This window comes from Phalangium opilio, unplaced genomic scaffold, assembly GCF_054372755.1.
Source record: "Phalangium opilio isolate 3A_F unplaced genomic scaffold, DU_Popi_V2 ptg000021l_1, whole genome shotgun sequence".
In the NCBI taxonomy this organism is placed as follows: Eukaryota; Metazoa; Arthropoda; class Arachnida; order Opiliones; family Phalangiidae; genus Phalangium; species Phalangium opilio.
In genome coordinates, this window is record NW_028324153.1 from 2,549,856 (window position 1) to 2,569,163 (window position 19,308).

The window sequence follows — 19,308 nt, forward strand, 5'->3', positions numbered from 1 at the left end:
AAAGACTGGTGTTGGTAGATGAATGGCCAAATTTCCGTGAACCGCGAACGCGTTCCGGAAATCGGGTATTTGTTTGCTCCGATACGCAAACTGCGAACGCGGTCACGTGGGGTCTGACAGACACACAGACAGACACACAGACCCGGCCGGTGTAATACCTCTCCGTGACATACGTCACTCGGAGAGGTAAAAAGCGACAGTCATGTGAACATATTCTTAGTATCGAGGATGAATCTTTGGTTAGAAATAAATGTTTAATTGTACATTTCTCTTTGAGAATTCCTAGAAGACCATTCCACGTATTATTAACTTTTTCTCCCACAAACTGATCTACATTAGGGAAAACTGTAACGCTGAGAAAGTTTTCAATGCTTGCGGTTACTACGAAAAACATAATAGCAGACCAATAACGTTAAGCTTTATTACTTGATGTTGTCGAGTGTTTGTAGAACATGCAGGAATTTAATCATGTAGCCAGTTATCTCCCCTTGTTCATTCGAAAAAACATAGGGCGATATCTGGTAAAAAATATAAAAGTACTCAGCTGAAGTGTATGAAAGTCAAAAGAAGAAACTAATCAGCGAATTATCTTTGCTCAAGTCAGTCCTTGAGATTGGACCAGTATCTTTGAACAGTAGTAAATCTGAAATGCTTTAAACTTACTTCAATGAAGGGTGCTCTATAGTATTTTGCTGTTTCCTCGTGCATTATTATTTCTTTTTAGCCATATCGTAGTATACGATAGGCTCTTAGTTTGACCCGAGCCGTAGTAGTAGTAGTAGTACTAGTAGTAGTACATGTGGCCGGAGTTTTCGCTTTCGTTATCGTCAGATTTTAGCTTAAAAGGAACTTTATATTACCACAACCCACCCATAGGGGTAACTGGGCTCGGTTAGAGATTTAATTTTAATTAAAATTTTTTTCGGATCGCAGCCGGGAATCGAACCCGGGTCGTTGGCGTAGCAGACAAACATTCTACCATCGAGCCATAGAGACTTAATAGAAACCCCGAGTTTTTTATTATTTATTTTTATCTCTAAAATGTCGGGGTGATGTGGGGTGGGGTACCTCTTAATCTGTGGGGTCGGATACTTTTGAATTTTTATCTGTGGGGTCGGATACTTTTGAATTTTTATCTGTGGGGTCGGATACTTTTGAATTTTTATCTGTGGGGTCGGATACTTTTGAATTTTTATCTGTGGGGTCGGATACTTTTGAATTTTTATCTGTGGGGTCGGATACTTTTGAATTTTTATCTGTGGGGTCGGATACTTTTGAATTTTTATCTGTGGGGTCGGATACTTTTGAATTTTTATCTGTGGGGTCGGATACTTTTGAATTTTTATCTGTGGGGTCGGATACTTTTGAATTTTTATCTGTGGGGTCGGATACTTTTGAATTTTTATCTGTGGGGTCGGATACTTTTGAATTTTTATCTGTGGGGTCGGATACTTTTGAATTTTTATCTGTGGGGTCGGATACTTTTGAATTTTTATCTGTGGGGTCGGATACTTATGAATTTGTATGTTTGGGGTTTTTATATTTATTTTCATTTTATTTATGTGCCAATTAAATACATAACGATTTTCCCCGTTTTCTACCGCGCTCCTCATGTGTTTCGTTCTCGTTCGGTAGCTATCGTCATCTATGTTATGTTTGACTGGAACGTTTTAGCGGTGAATCCAAATGTGGGTTTAGATAGAGCTAACATAGTGTTAAATGAGCGTTATGCGTTTGATCATTTTAGCATTGCTAAAGGTAATTCGAGGGGATAATCACTAAAATGCGTAATCACTATAACTAAACTTTCTCTTTCAAAAGTTTCTGGGCATAAGCCCTTGTTAGAAATTTATAAGATGCGATAAGTGTGCATCGGCATAAGTCTATGTTGTAAACTCATCGAAGGGATTATCACTAAAAACTATCTGTTCTTCGATTCGCCGGAATATTAGAATTACAGCATAAGTAGATTTATACGGTTATAATTTAATCACTGTTTAGAGTAGGGAATCGAGGGGTTATTAACTCTGATTTTATGCACGGTAAATCAATTAAGCATAGAAAAAGATAGCGCTATTCACTCATTAGGGTAAGGTATAGAGGAGTTATCCACTCATTAGGGTAGGGTATAGAAGAGTTATCCACTCATTAGGGTAGGGTATAGAGGAGTTATCCACTCATTAGGGTAGGGTATAGAGGAGTTATCCACTCATTAGGGTAGGGTATAGAGGAGTTATCCACTCATTAGGGTAGGGTATAGAGGAGTTATCCACTAGAGCTCGGCATTTTCGATCAATTATCCACAAATTGGTGGATAACCGATTATTTATAAACAAATTTGTGGATTACAATACGATTTAACATGTAAGTTCTGTGGATAATTTTCGGGTATGGATAAAGATAAAATAAAGTGGATAATTGATCGAAAATGCCGAGCTCTATTATCCACTCATTAGGGTAGGGTATAGAGGGGCTATTCACTCGTACGATATGGCTACTATTACGAGCCCTTGGGCCGTCTTGTTAATTTCTCAATTGTAGTCGACGCAGTCTCGTTGAAGAACCAATTGGGAAAAAATAAAATGTAACGGAATTTATTCAGGTATTTTGCTCCCTTCTCAAGTTGTGCCGTACTTCGACATGGCCATCTCTCAGTATTCTTATTGCACGTAGAATTAGCTTGTGGGGATCGATCCTCACACAACGCGAAATATTTGACGGAAATCCGGAGAAAATCCTTTGCTTGTTTGAGCTTGATTTCCGAGATTTCTCTTTGGGAGTATTTCTTTTAATTTGTGGCATGAGTCATTATTGTATATGTCTTGTTCCTTTGGGTCAGAACTACTTTCTTTTTCGCCGCTAATTCCGGGCAAAGCAGCAGTCTCATTTGGCTTAGCGCCGGAAGCTATATTTTAAAATAAGTTTTCGAAAAAACTACAATTAAGATGCATTATTAAAATTTTTTAGACGTCTTACACTCCATTTCCTTATTTGGTTTGAACCGGGGTGGTTGAGGTAATGTTTTTGTTTTATGCTTGGATTTTTCATTTGGTTTGTCCATATCTAATATTTAATTTCATGATTAAAACTATTAATAATTTATTTAAAATGATAAGAACTACTTGTATTTGATTTCTCATCTCTATTTTTAGATAGCTTTCTCTTCTTAGAGTTATCACTGTTTTCGTCATTGCTGCTGCTAGAATGGTGTCGTTTCTTGTTCCTGGATCGCTTTCCTCTTCCTAAATCTGTTTCATTTCCTAGATCTGATGTTACTTCAGCTTTGCTGCATAGTTCTCGTGCACGAGAAAATGTCACTTAAAGTAAAACAATTATATTTTACTGAGGGATCAGTTTAAAGGCGTAATTTATTCACTGAATTCATATTTACAAAGAAATTGCTTTATGTTTATCTTTAAAATAGATACTTACATCCCCAGTAGCAAAAACCAGTCGGGCCGACTAATAAAAAAACTGTTGGCTGGGCTGCCGGGTTTTATTGTCGGCCCATCAAACTCCATGTCCAAGGCAATGACTAGCCTATGGACGGTCGGTAAAGTGACAATTGGAATGTTAGCCGACTAAAATTAACCTTCGAATTGGGGGTCGGCTGAACTACGCTTTAGACATTAGTCGACTGTGCCCCAACTCGTTTATGTCAACAATTTCGCTTATTGAATTTGCCTTCTTTATTTAGTTGGCTGCGAGTCGGTGCGACTATATCTAGCGTAGTCAAAAATAGTTGGCTAACAAGTTCAAGGAATCTTTATACCGACTGTAAACTGCTCAGTTTTGTTCATTACTTTTAATGGTCGGTTAATGGCCCTTTAGGCAGTTTGCCGACATCAAACAGGTCAGCGTTTTCAATTACTTTTAAGGGTCGGTTTACGGCCTTTTTTGGCAGTTTGCCGATCATATAATATAGGTTTATAATTACACTTTTTAATTCAAACCAGTTTTATTTTGCATAAATGCGTCATACATGTACGATTATAAAAACCTCCACCAACCCAAAAAATATACATAAATAATGATGATGATGATCGTCTTCTACTTAATGATAAGTGTTGTTATAAAGTGTTTTTCAACTTTTGGACTTGTTTAAGGGCCCTTTCCTTTCGACCACCATCACGGTCTTTACAATGCCTAACCCAGTGCCGAATTATTTCTTCCATTTCATGGTCAGTCGCTCTTATACATTTTGGGTTCGATCGAACAGCATCTAATGAAAGCAATAAAACAATTACACATTCAGTTTGAAATATAATATACATAAGCAAAGTATGAATTCTTGGAGCTCTAAATCAAGGTTATTGAAATTTGAAAAAATAAGAAAGAATACCTTTTATCGCCTGAATTAATTTCAATTTTTTTAAAGCGGTTTTTCCATTTGCCCCAGTCCAGTTTATATTTTCAGAAAGATATTGCGATATTGCTTCTTTTAAAATCCTTCTAGAGGTATTCCTTACATTAGTTCCTCCAAATGATGATAACTTTCTGACCTGAAATTAATCATTTAAAGTTACGTCAATGTAAATATACGAAAGTACAGTATTTAAATTATTGTTCTTCTCATCAGCATGAACGTAAATTGCCAAACTTTGCATTACTATACTTACGATTTTCTTTGCAAACTCTGGATCACCCATTTTCTCCTCTAAATCCATTAAATCTTTAGCGGTCTTTAACGGTAGTGTCACCAACGGAATATCTTCTGTTTCAATTGGATTATCAGATATAAGCGATGAAATATGTCCCACCACAGTTGTCAAGTGTTGAACTTGTTGTTTCAAATCACTCAGATGATATAAAACACGTTTTTCAAATGCTAAAAATTGTAATTAAACGTTTTTGGTATTACTTTTTAATTTTCATGCAATGCTTTTTGAGTAGTTACCATCATTCGTTTGCTTTTTTAAGGCAGGCTCCAAATTTCTACCAGTATGATTTTTCGACGACCCTGATGGCCTGCTGTGTTTACTACGGACTTTCAAAGCTAATTTTTAAGAATTAATTAAGTTAAAGAAGTAAAAGACTGAAAGTCTAAGCTTATAAACATTAAAAATGTACCAAATTCTTTTGATTTCTGTGGTTCTGAATCACTGTTTTCTGATAAAATTTCCTCTTCGAAGAACGACGACCTTTTAGGTGGGATGTTAGTTTTTTTCCCTGAAAAACGTCAAGTATTTAATTATGCAATAAATTTATAGCAAAAATAACTACCAGATTTTTTGGTGTTCTTCGCTAAAGGCTCTGGTTCTGAATCGCTGCTTAGAGTTTCAGAATTATACAATTTCTTCTTGCTTGATTTTCCACCTAAAATAACAAAAAAACAAAATTGGCAAAATTGAGAAGTATTTTAAATACAGTTGTTTAACCAAAGTAACCATATTTTCCCCCGAAAAACGCCAAGTTTTTAATAATGCAATGAATTTAATAGCAAAAATAACTACCAGATTTTTCAGTGTTCTTCGCTAAAGGCTCTGGTTCTGAATCGCTGCTTAGAGTAGGTGACCGTTTCTTCCTAGGTAGATCGTTTCCTAGACCTGAATTTTTAATCAATGGGCTTTTTCCACTGTTATCGAATTTATCAGTTAGACATTCATTTGGATTTTCATTGCCAGAATCGTCTGAAATTATATCAAAATTTAGAAATATATACTTATTGTTTTTTTTCTAGGAGTTTATACCATTCTTTTCGGCGTTTAGTATATGTTCCGCATGTTGTTTTTCCAGTAGTTCAACATCTTCCTGAGGCACTTCCAATGAATTATCTCCTAAACAGAGTATGTTTTTGAGGCTTTCCCATACATTTATGAAACAAAAAATACTCACCATTCACTATCAGATTGGGAAAAATTGGTGGAGTTGGTACTTGATATTTTTCAGTCTTTTTACTAACCCTTTTTATTTGCTCAAAATCTAAGATGTAAAGAAATTTAACCGAGCAAATAAATAAAGAAAAACTATCTTAAATTACCTTCTTCACAATACATGGAAGGATCCACGAAATCTGTGTCATTTATCTTTTTGTTTCGCCTCTTTTTGATTTCATCATTATCAGTGCTCTTAGAAATGTCTTCTTCGTCCCTACTTCGGTTGACTTTGTCCATAGCCTTTTTATAATCGTCTAAAATAACACGTCATTAAAGAAAACTCAAACCTCCTAATCTGTAGAAGTTTAAATTAATTTTCTTACTTGTTCTCAATACAACAGTAACGTTATACAGAGCCCAAGTGCTGTCTGGAGTCAGTGAGCTTTTTAATGCTCGAAAAAAAATGATGGACCCTTTGGTGGATAATAACATTTTTGGCCATCTTCTGTTAACCATATTGATAACACCACTTCAACCGTATCATCTTCTTTAAAATGACCCACAGCGTATTTCTAGTAGGAAGCGAAAACAATCAATAGTTATTTGTAAAAATAAGCGATTTTTAAAGAAAGACGTGAACAAAATTATTTTATTCACCCAATTTCGTTTTAATAATGTAGCATTGGCACAATAGCAACTTCGCCTCCTTTATGAGGAATTGAAACACACTTTTTGCTTATGCAAGTGATGTTGTAAACATGAACTGTTTTTGATAAATTTGAAACTATAACTATTCCCAGCTTGGATGACTTCATCGGATATACGAAAAGGTCTCTGATCACTTTATAAATACGCCCAAATATAAACACGCCCTTGTCATTTTTAAAAATATTAACTACAACTACATAATGACCATTTTCCAATAGAAAGCACGAATCAGCGAGATTAATTGATATTACAAACTTATCAGTTTTAACCTTTCTATATGATTGACCTTTCTTGGGGAGTTCATTACCACCAAGTTTCTCATAGTTGAAATTGTAAGGTCTAATGAAGTGATTTTCTCCATTTCTGAGAGTAGCAGTCAAATTAAAATTTTCTTTCTCACTAAATCTTTTGCATATTTGCTGCAAAGGCTTATTAGGTGTCCTAAGTTCCTTCTTTATGAAATGTAGTTCATTTTCGAAACGAAAAGCACTAAAACCATCAAGCGGCCCATATCGCAATACATCCAGATGTAAATGAGTTACGCTATGCACGTTCATAACTACAAACTTATCACCGTAAAGCTTTGGACTTTCGCTGACAAACATTTCTATTAGTTTTGACGCATATCCGTTAAGAGTCCTACATAGTTCCATGCTAGACAGAATATAAATGGCGCAATGAAATAGCCTAAAGTGCTTGAGACAATTTTCACTAAGTATACCAATTAATAAAATAGGTGATGTATACAAAAGAAATTGTCTCAATTCTGTCCCTTTCCATTTATCTATGTGCTTTAGTGCTTTTGGTTTACGCGCAAACTCATTTGGAATAAATTTTCGCGCATTAATCAGTTTTTCAGATGTTAAATCTATATTTTTTTGCCCTAATCGCACAGAAAACGGTCCAGAACGCATCCATAAATATAGCAGTCTGCGCATAATACCTAAACATACTAGATGTAGATAGTCAAATGGAAACTGCGATACCATTCCAATTTTTAGCGCTGTAAGAGGGGAATTTAACCCAGCTGAATGATGATCTTCGTCTAACTTATTTAAAAATGATTGATCGGTCCGCATCGTCTCTGAACCGTTGGTTATAAAGGTCATCCTACGGTCAATGTGTTCTCCCTCAACAGTGCATTTATCACAAGAGCTGTAACCAGTATGGCCTTTGGTTCGTTTTACAAAAGATTTCGCTGGAGTGTCTAATATAAACGGGCCTTTCAAATTTACATGGTAACGATTCTCACCAAGATTAAAACCATTTTTCGCTAGATCTAGAAGCTCACCGATAAACTCTTTAAGATAATCTTCTAAAGGCATGGGTTTTTTATCACCACAAAAGATTGCAACAATAAAAGGCTTTCCCACCAGCCCGATATCGAAATTGAATACCGAAACCAAAATTGGCCAAAATTCTAGCGTTCCACTTTTAGAAATGGGAACACCATCGATTTTAACAGCGAAAGAAATTTCGTGTTTGTACGGATAATTTTGTAACAAAAAATTTGTCAGACCCTTTTTGAGTCCAAAGTAAACAAATTCTCCGGTTCCTATTGATTTAACTAGTGAAACATTTTTTCCAGTTTTTAAGAGCGTTCTGCTGTCTTTTGGTAGGTCATGGCCATGATTGCCTAACAATAGTAGTAAATTATCCAATGCTGTATGAGTAATTCTATTTCTTAGGGCCCAAATAGCTAAGTCATTGTCAAGTGGTTTATTGGGGGCCTCATTGATTTCATTTATTTCGTTACCATCTAATTCTGATTCATGAAAAAGGTCACTTTCTAGTTCAGACTGACCCTCGTAAGTTTCTAATAAGCTAGGTGTTGGTGATCGATGAGGGGATTCTGAACTTTCAGCTTCTCTATCGAGCTCATTCTCATAACGGACACAATTTACATCGCCTAAAGTGCTCTCACTGACAGTTTCAGATATAACATCATTGCTGCTGTCATTATGAAACAATTCCTCATAAAATTTTTTATTGTTTCTATTCCTTTGCCTTGCGGATAATGGCTTTAGAAATGATTTGCTACCAACAGCCGGCGTTGCCAAATGATCCATACTCAAATCTATTTCAACAACCAAACCAGTTATCAAATTAGTTAATCTCTCCAACATGAACATGCGCTCTGCCACATCTAACCGAGAACGGAAGAAATATTTAATCACGACAGAAATCCATATATATAGAAGCAGGAATGACAAACAGGGCTATTCGGCCGCGCGTCCTAGTTCACGACCCCCTTTCCCGGGACTGGGGGATGAAAGAAGAGGCGAGTCGTAGCGAGAGAGTAGGGGTGACTGATACCTGGCTTAACCCGATACCGATGCTAACACACACCGATACCGTTTGATACCGATAATTACTCATTATGATCCAATGAACCGATAACGATACGTATCGGATTATCGCTAGACTAAAACAGTTTTATAACTATAGATTCCATCACAATCTTAATTTACCTTCTTAAGCCTAAATATACCACGGTTTAATTGTTTACATGAAGATGACATAAAGCGCCATCTATACTATGAAAGTAACAAACATAGGCATTGGTAAGGTGCAAGGTGCGATTCTTTCATGCCTATACAGAGGGGTAAAAAGGATCAGCTACCAACCACGTATTTTTCGCCGTCCCCGTCAGCAGCGTCAGCAAAATGACGTAGTTTAAGTGAGCCAATAAGATAATTTAAAAATTTCTACGTATTGAAGGGATGAGGGACTCTTCACTGGGCTATGAGTCGGACTGAAGTAATGGCTAAGCGTTCGGTATTCCTGCTTCTAAACATATATGGATTTCTGATCACGCTAGGAGCTTTTAAATGTTTAAAACATGCCTTGGTTTCTAAGGGTTAATTCACTGGACAATAAAAAAATGGCCTAAAAACTCCCACAGGATATTCAAAATTTTCCAATTATTATTTAAAGCATATGATTCCCCCATAATTAACACATTTAATAAAGTATCTTAATCACTCTTACTTTTGTTTGATTTTCAGCCATTCCAATTGAGATAAAAACGTCTTAACAATGCCACAAGTTTTAGATAATCCAACAGAAAAACAGCTAGCAATTTAATCCTTTTATAGTTACGCCAAGGCCCGTGGGCTGTTAAAGATAAATATAAATACTTAAATGAAATGGTTATAAATAAGCATTCAAATTTATCTTACCTTTATTTATTTTCAAATTCCCTTCTAGAAGTTGCTTCCTGGAGAGTGTAGAATTGCACTTAAAATATTACTAATCTTAAAAACCGCTTTGGCTAGTTCACCAAACTAAAATGGCCGCACATAAAGAATAAACTATCTTTCGCGTTACCGTGTATAAAATGGGCCTGGCCACGCTTTCGCGCCTCTGATAATCCCCTCCGCTGATAGCGTTTTCCTTTATGTCCTCGCGGAGCGCTCCCATGGAGGAATAAAACTAGGAGATCCTATTCTTCAAAAACAGTCTTTAACGAAACTGGAAACTACTACTACCATTTTTATTGCTCCTTGGGAGCGCTCCGCGAGGACCCAAAGGAAAACGCTGAGTCTCGTCTTGGGAAAATCCCGTGACACGTTATCACGTGTTGCTTGACGCTTGTTTTTCTCGTAAAGATAACGAGAATGACGCGCTCTGGTGCTCGTTTTGACAATGGGGGTGTAAAATGTTTTGTCGGTTCTACATTAATTTCTAAAAGCGCATAATTTTATATAATTCAATTGAAAATTTCATCAAACGAAAATATAGTAAAATATCTAACTTAAAAGTATTTAAAATTTTGAAATATTCAGGCCAGCCATGCAATAGCTGCGTGTTTGGGCTGTCGGCTAGCGTGCGTGTTTGGGCTGTCGGCTAGCGTACGTGTTTGGGCTGTCGGCTAGCGTACGTGTTTGGGCTGTCGGCTAGCGTACGTGTTTGGGATTTCGGCTAGGAGGCGCAAATCTGACTGTATACCCTTTCTAAGTCGGTTTACAACGTTGTGCCGACTTCGACTTCTGCCCGACTATACCGTCAATGAGCCGACTAAAAACGGTTCAGTCAATGCTACTGGGGATCCTTTCCGGTAGGTTTTAATATCATAATCTTCCCATTCTGGCTTTGGCGGATCGCAATTTTTCTACATTTTTGCTAGCCCTTGTGTGTTCTTTGGTGGCCATTTACAAATTTTATCGCTTTTGCACCAAGCATCAGGAACAACTTCAACGGTGTCATCATTGACAAAATTAACAACCGCAAACATCTAACGCAATTGAGAGAAATTTAACATTTGATCGCTTTTTCCATTGTCAAATATATCATCTATCTTGTTGGCAAATATTTTGTCTTCCATATTAATGAAAAGATTAATGGGTACGTTAATTTAAACGAACAAATAGAACAATCCTTGATATTCCAGATACATTTTAGTTTCCGTTAAAAGTGAGAGTGTAGTGGAAAATGAAGTAATTAATAGCTACTGATTTAAGGAATTATCTTCGAATGATTTTGAAAATTGAACTAGCGTAAGGTTTTATCAATGAAAGAAATTCGAGTTATGCGCCACATACGACAAGTAAATAATATTTGGTTATGCGAATTGATCAATCTGACCACCACTAATTTATCGATATCATTTCTATCGGTTTCGAGTTCTTAAATTTATGCAGAAAAATGTTACATTATCTTTATGGTGATTTGAACCAATTAATTTCCTTTCCACGCCCTCTCCATATAGTCAAATATATCTAATTTTATGAATTGTGCAGCAATGGTATAATAGCTACAGTGTCTCTTTTTTGGGGCAGAAGCAAGCATTTTTGACGCAGGGAAAAGTAAGGATATGTTTTCGTTTGGTTTTGAACTTTCCCTATAAATATTCCAAGATCGGATGATTGAAGGGGATATTCAAATAGATTCTCCTCAAACTTGCAGATATTTCCACAAACATAAATCTCCTTAGTTGAATCTTGAAAAATAACTTTCACTATAATAACTTCTTCAGACGTTAACTTGAAGCAATTGTCACCTTTGTGTATTGAGATTGTGAATCTAGGTGTTTCTAACTTTTTGTAAGTAGTAACATTGTCTGGCAGAAAGAATTCGTTGCAGTTGAAGGGCAATTTTAAACAAATTTTGGTTACAACCCTTTTGCGATGGAAAATGGCTGATTCGCCCATTCTTTTTATAACTTGTTGCAGGGGCCTGTTTGGGGTTCTTAATGATTTCTTCATAAAATGCAAAAAGTTCTCAAAGGGAAAGGCGCTATACGCATCGAGATTTCCAAACATTTTAACATCATTTACTACGTGTTTAAGCGAATGAACATTCATCACCATAAAGTTAGTTCCATAAAAATCAGGACAGGAAGTGACAAACATCTGTAAAATTTCATTGGCGTAATCGCAGTGGGTTTTATGCAAAACAGGGTGAGCTAAAATGTAGACAGCACAATGAAACAACCGAAAGTGGTTCATTACGTCTTCTCTTAAAATATCCTTTAAAAGAACTGGTCCAGTGTATATCATAAATTGACGTAGTTCAGTCGCTTTCCAGCGATCCAAGTATTTGAGTGTTCTAGGTTTTCGAGCGAACTCCTTGGGAATATAGTGACGACAGCTATCTAATTTTTCATTAAGCACCGATACTAAGTAAGTGCCAAGTCTTGCGGTTAAATCGCCACTCAGAAAGGCGTGCAAAATCTTTTTCGTCACTCCCAGACACATTAGATGCATATAATCTAGCGGAAATTGACGCACCATGTCTATATTAAGTTCTGTTAAAGGTGATAAACCTCCCACTTAATGGTGACTCTCATCATCTTGGTTTCTGAAACTTTGATTAGTTCGAAGAGTCACGTGTACATCTTCTTGCCAAAACAAAGTGCGATTATCTTGCCTAATACCCTCAATTGAACATTTGTCACATGAATGATAACCTGTGTGTACTTTTGTGTTTTTCACAAATGCTCGTGCTGGCGTATCGAGAATAAATGGGCCTTTTAAATTGCATTTAAATACTTTGTTATTATAAGAGAAACCATTTGCTTCTAGCTCTTTGAGGTCTTTTATTAGCGGTCCTAAATATTCCTCTAAAATTCCAGGTTTAGAATTTCCGCAAAAAACTCCCACAGGGAAAGGTGTTCCAATCATTCCCTGAGAAAAATTGAAAACCGAAGCTAAGATTGGCCAAAAATCAATTCCAGAGCTTTTATCAATGGGAAGCCCATCAATATTTATAGCAAATGAAAGCTCATGATCATAATCCTCCGTGTTCGTTAAAAAATAATTTAAGCCTTCCTTAAAACCTATGTGCCAATACTCGCCATTTCTTATTGGTATAGTTTTAGTTTCTCTGGGAGTTTTGAGTAGAGTTCTAGAATCTTTTGGCATTGCATGGCCATGCTTTCTCAGAATATCGAGCAAATCATTAGTTGCAAAATTATTAATTTTATGATTGAGGGCCCAGTCTCTTATATCAGAATTTATGTCAAGTTCCTTTTCATCCTCATTGTCAGACGAGCTATCACTTTCAGTTGGAAAAGGAGAGTTCTCAAAATCAATAGTTCTTGATCTATCTGAATCACTATCACTTATGCTAATATTATTGTCAATTGGATTGGGCTGAGGAAGAGGTAACGCGAAAGTTTCATGTGAAAAATCTTCTGTTTTGCCACTAGGCTCTTCAATATTTATTTCTTCATTTTCACCATTAGAGATGCTTTCATTTTCATCATTATTTGCATTAACACTTTCTAATACCCTGCGCATATAAGAATCTCTTTTCCTACGCTTATGCCTACTAGAGACAAAATTTGCTGCTTCCATGTAGAATCAACAACCTCCTACCCGTTAAACGTTCTCCGGTATAGCATGAAGCAAACTGGGCTCCCTGCCAGTTTGAAGAGAGGCGCTACGATATCATGCTAAATTGCGCATTCGTCAATATTTCCTATATGTATTGCGTTCAAGTTGACAGCGGTAGGGAAGGCTGGAAAGGCGAGCATCTCTACAGGCTTCACTCTCCATTAATATTGTTGGACAAACAAAAAGTAAAGATGTCGGACAATAATTTAGAAAAATGTTTTAAATATTGAATTAAGCTAAACTCAGATTAAATATGGGGTCAGCAAAGCTTTAGTTATAGCTTAAGGTTTGATTATGGATAAAACCAGAGAATTTTAACTGTTGATTTCTTTAAATTATATGAAAACGATAAGTTTTAGTGTCCTTTCTCTTTTGACGATAAAGAGGAGTTAAAAACTGACTTACTGAGGTGATGAAATGGAAACGGCATGGATATTTTGTTTTGACCCCTTAGGAAAAATTGAGTGGAGGCAGTCAGATTGGTTAACCATATTCTTCCCCTTAATTCATAAGGGTTTTTAGTGAAATAAATCAAATTGTTTTTATGAAGAATTGCAACAAATTTTGGAACAATATTCTCAAGTCTAATCATTGTAATAACGTCATTTATTCAAGGAGTAATAAGCATACGTTAGAGCAAATATATGACAAATATGAAGGCTCACTGATTTTTGAAAAAATCTCGAAAATTCAAAAAGGATGAAGTCGCTTTACCGTCCGAAAACAGAACTATTTCAAGACGTTGAAGACTTCTAGAGAACCTGTCGACCAACTGTTGCCGAATATCTTAAAAAGTGTAGACGGAGTACTGTCGCATATCAATTCGTAATTGAGGAGTGTCGAAACTCAATCTAGTCGGAGTAGGGTCGTATTGAAACACTTAAAATCAGGATATGGGCGATATTAAATAGTGCACTTCGCCGACTGCCTCACTTCTAGCCTATATATTGGGATAGGATACGAGATCGGGTTACGAAGTTCTCTTCATTGAACAAAATTGAAACTCTTTACAGTAGAGTCGGGTCATTGTCGGATAACAACTCTTCATTGAAGAGTGCCAAACCCCTTAAAAGTGTAGTTAGAGTACGGTCGGATAACAACACTATATCCGGATATCGACCACTTTAAATAGTTAACTAACCCGACTGCCCGATTAAGAGCCCGAACCAAGTCCCTGCTGACTTTGATTACAATTGTCGGCCAAAAAGTCCTTTTAATGTCCGAAAACTCGGAACACTTATCCAACACCTGGACCTTTTACCCACTACGACGACTTTAAATAGTAAACTAACCCGACTGCCCGATTAAGAGCCCGAACCAAGTACCTGCTGACTTTTATTACAATGGTCGGCCAACAAGTCCTTGTGTCAGACCTTTTGCCTACTATGACGACTTTAAATAGTTAACTAACCCGACTGCCCGATTAAGAGCCCGAACCAAGTCCCTGCTGACTTTGATTACAATGGTCGGCCAACAAGTCCTTTCAATGTCCGAAAACTCGGAACACTTATCCAACACCTGGACCTTTTACCTACTACGACGACTTTAAATAGTAAACTAACCCGACTGCCCGATTAAGAGCCCGAGCCAAGTCCCTGCTGACTTTGATTACAATGGTCGGCCAACAAATCCTTTTAATGTCCGAAAACTCGGAACACTTATCCGACACCTGGACCTTTTATCTAATACGACGACTTTAAATAGTTAATTAACCCGACTGCCCGATTAAGAGCCCGAACCAAGTACCTGGTGACTTTGATTACAATGGTCGGCCAACAAGTCCTTTTAATGTCCGAAAACTCGGAACACTTATACGACACCTGGACCTTTTACCTACTACGACGACTTTAAATAGTTAACTAACCCGACTGCCCGATTAAGAGCCCGAACCAAGTACCTGCTGACTTTTATTACAAAGGTCGGCCAACAAGTCCTTGTGTCGGACCTTTTGCCTACTATGACGACTTTAAATAGTTAACCAACCCGACTGCCCGATTAAGAGCCCGAACCAAGTCCCTGCTGACTTTGATTACAATGGTCGGCCAACAAGTCTTTTTAATGTCCGAAAACTCGGAACACTTATACGACACCTGGACCTTTTACCTACTACGACGACTTTAAATAGTTAACTAACCCGACTGCCCGATTAAGAGCCCGAACCAAGTACCTGCTGACTTTTATTACAATGGTCGGCCAACAAGTCCTTGTGTCGGACCTTTTGCCTACTATGACGACTTTAAATAGTTAACCAACCCGACTGCCCGATTAAGAGCCCGAACCAAGTCCCTGCTGACTTTGATTACAATGGTCGGCCAACAAGTCCTTTTAATGTCCGAAAACTCGGAACACTTATACGACACCTGGACCTTTTACCTACTACGACGACTTTAAATAGTAAACTAACCCGACTGCCCGATTAAGAGCCCGAACCAAGTACCTGCTGACTTTTATTACAATGGTCGGCCAACAAGTCCTTGTGTCGGACCTTTTGCCTACTATGACGACTTTAAATAGTTAACCAACCCGACTGCCCGATTAAGAGCCCGAACCAAGTCCCTGCTGACTTTGATTACAATGGTCGGCCAACAAGTCCTTTTAATGTCCGAAAACTCGGAACACTTATACGACACCTGGACCTTTTACCTACTACGACGACTTTAAATAGTTAACTAATCCGACTGCCCGATTAAGAGCCCGAACCAAGTACCTGCTGACTTTTATTACAATGGTCGGCCAACAAGTCCTTGTGTCGGACCTTTTGCCTACTATGACGACTTTAAATAGTTAACTAACCCGACTGCCCGATTAAGAGCCCGAACCAAGTCCCTGCTGACTTTGATTACAATGGTCGGCCAACAAGTCCTTTTAATGTCCGAAAACTCGGAACACTTATACGACACCTGGACCTTTTACCTACTACGACGACTTTAAATAGTAAACTAACCCGACTGCCCGATTAAGAGCCCGAACCAAGTACCTGCTGACTTTTATTACAATGGTCGGCCAACAAGTCCTTGTGTCGGACCTTTTGCCTACTATGACGACTTTAAATAGTTAACTAACCCGACTGCCCGATTAAGAGCCCGAACCAAGTCCCTGCTGACTTTGATTACAATGGTCGGCCAACAAGTCCTTTTAATGTCCGAAAACTTGGAACACTTATCCGACACCTGGACCTTTTACCGACTTCATTCTGGAGCATTTGTGCTACTGGGGATCCTTAGTAGCACAGCACTTCCGTTATCGAGTTGGGGTAGGGTCGTATATCTGGTTTAGTGGTCGTGGTTGGCAAAGGGTCAGTTTCCGATTGCGCGCCGACAGCAGATTTTGAGTTGCGTTTTTTACACATACAAAATGACTGCAATTCGACTGTAAAACTCACTTGCGATATTAAAAAGTAAAAATTACTCCAGTATTAAATAATTCTAATTTACTAACTAATAATGACTAAATTTAATTTTTCTATTTAACTGATATTCGAATTGAATGACTAATTTATGGTAATAATTTTATTTAATTTTAAAATTTAAATTAATGATATTATTTACAAGTTAATCGTTAAGTTTAAACTCACATTCAACTTGATTGTAGCCGCGGTTTACCTATTTAGATCGTGGGCGCGCGTGACTATATTTAACATAGTTTAAGAATTAACTTGCATATTTCCCAGAACATGGACAAACTAAATTCTGCATATATAATTAGTCCATGCTCAAAGTAGGTTCGGTTATAAGAATCACCATAGAGCGACACCACGAAAAAATTATAAAATAAAAAATTTAAAGTAAGTTTTTCTATTTTAATTTCAATAAATTTAATTATTTTGGAAAGTTTTTTAAATATTATTCAATTTTATTTCAATAATATTTAGATAAAATCTGAAATAAATTAAAGACGGCGCTGCTGTCTCATAAAGCCAAAGTAAATTGATCAGTGTGATTGGCTAAGGAAGCGTTTTATAAACTTGTTGATCTATGCCTGAAGGGGGTTGAAAGAGAGAGAGCGTGTGAAGCACACAAAGAAAATTTATTGTAAAGAGGAACTTTTTTTTGGGTTTTCTCGAAGTTTTGCTCCATTCATTCTCGTTTCTTACGCGTGGGAGAAGAGTCGCCATTTTACTGTTTTGATTTTCTCTAAACGTTTTTGGCGGAATTTCAAGTTCTTTAATGTAATTCACTTTCAATTAATATTCATTTATAATTGGAATGAAAATTCTGTTAACTGATTTGCATTATTTTAATTAATCATGATATCTATGGAAGGAAACTAGGAACTTTAATAATTTAAAATTTTTTCAGTTTTAGAAACGTTAAGCCTTTGATAAAAGGTAATTAATTTTTTAAATTGTATTAGAATTAGGCTTACTTTTACTTCTGTTTGTATAAATGACAGTCTATTTATCGGAATTAATATTAACGTTAAGGGTCAATGGATTTTAATTTTCTAAATATTAAGCCTTTGAAAAAATGATAATTTAATTGAATTTTCAATCAGCTATGTAATAGTGCCTTCAGTTATGTATTGATTTTATCTCTTCTGCACTCCTTTTTGAAATGAATTCCTGTAATGAGAATGCGCAGATCAGTACTCCTAGAGGTTCTAGTCGGCGGCAAATGCGCAGAAACAGAGCTGCTTACGCTAAAAGTGTTTTAGAACGTGTCCTTAATGAGGATACAACTAGAAATGGGCATACATCTAGAAATGAGCTAAACTATCAGCAAGATTTAGAATATTTTGAAGATTCGGATAGTAATGAATCTCTTGAACTAGACTATAATAGAGAGCATAATTTAGAAAAGGATTATAAAGAAGATGTAGTTAATGAACCTGACGAGTTAAAAAGCTCATGTGATAGTTCTGAAATTCAGTCTAGTGATACAAGTACAACGGAAGATGATGCGTTAAATTTAAGGGATGACCTTCGAAATTGGGCAATTAATCACAATTTAGATTCTGTTAGGCTTAATAGTTTATTACAAATTCTTCGGGCTCATGGGCATGACGAGATACCAAAAGGCTCGAGGACGCTTTTACGAACCCAGAGAGAGTGCACTGCAATAATGCCAGTAGCAAATGCGGAGTATTGGCATATTGGTTTCCAAAGAGGCCTAGCCGAATTTTTAAATTACCATCCTAATTATTCCGAAGACATTTCCTTTGCTATTAATATTGACGGTTTACCTTTATACAAAAGCTCTAATACAGATTTTTGGCCAATTTTGGTAGCAGTTTTTAGTTTCTCTGAAGGCATATTAGGCAATATTTTTCCTGTAGGTGTATTTTGTGGCGAATCTAAACCTGGTATTCTTGATGAGTATATGCGACCTTTCATTAATGAATTAGAAAACCTTAATCAACATGGTTTTAATTTTGGGGGTAAAATATTCAGTTGCAACCTAAAGGGGCCTTTTATAATGGACACGCCAGCTAGGTCTTTCATGAAAAATACCAAGGGCCATACAGGGTACTATTCATGTGACAAGTGCACAATAAGTGGTTTTCGAATTAATAAGAACACAGTATTTTTGGAATTGGAAAATTCAGATGAAATAACAACACTTAGGACAAACGAGTCGTTTCGTAACAAATTGAATGAAGAGCACCATTTAGCTGGTGATCCTTCTCCTTTAGATCAGCTAGATATCGACATGGTAGCTAATTTTCCCCTCGATTACATGCACTTAGTATGCCTTGGTTGTATGACAAGGGTGGCCCATAGTTGGGTAAAAAAGGCAGATTATTCGTTCGGCTCAATTGTCAAAGGGTTAGAGAGTTTTCAGCAAAACTGAAGAAAAGCAGGGAATACATACCATGTGAATTTGCCCGAAAACCTCGTGCGCTTAAATACATAGATCGTTGGAAGCCTACGGAGCTAAGACAATTTTCATTATATACTGGACCAGTTTTGGCCAAAGGAATTCTGTCTAACGATGTCCTTAATCATT

General features: G+C 36.8%; 1 protein-coding gene and 1 pseudogene across 3 annotated transcripts; both read right to left on the reverse strand.

Moving 5' to 3' along the window:
- Positions 1-3,926: 3,926 nt before the first annotated feature.
- LOC149696455 (uncharacterized) lies at positions 3,927-10,566 on the reverse strand. Of its 3 annotated transcripts, none has more exons than XM_089867364.1 (12): positions 6,474-6,614; positions 6,200-6,388; positions 5,981-6,130; positions 5,836-5,922; positions 5,691-5,777; positions 5,454-5,630; positions 5,224-5,316; positions 5,071-5,169; positions 4,898-4,996; positions 4,620-4,828; positions 4,343-4,502; positions 3,927-4,222 (listed from the first exon to the last, which is right to left on the reverse strand). In XM_089867364.1, exons 2-12 carry the CDS (start codon positions 6,330-6,332, stop codon positions 4,071-4,073), a joined length of 1,446 nt encoding a protein of 481 aa, XP_089723490.1. In that variant the 5' UTR covers positions 6,333-6,388; positions 6,474-6,614; the 3' UTR covers positions 3,927-4,070. The 3 variants fall into 3 exon arrangements, with proteins under 3 accessions (XP_089723490.1, XP_089723489.1, XP_089723488.1); XM_089867363.1 differs by having other exon boundaries at positions 5,221-5,316; XM_089867362.1 differs by lacking the exons at positions 3,927-4,222; positions 4,343-4,502; positions 4,620-4,828; ... (5 more) ...; positions 5,836-5,922; positions 5,981-6,130 and adding exons at positions 9,516-9,641; positions 9,707-10,566 and having other exon boundaries at positions 6,248-6,388; positions 6,474-8,601.
- A 1,102-nt stretch (positions 10,567-11,668) lies between these two features.
- LOC149696456 (uncharacterized) lies at positions 11,669-13,324 on the reverse strand (annotated as a pseudogene).
- Between the last annotated feature and the right edge of the window lie 5,984 nt (positions 13,325-19,308).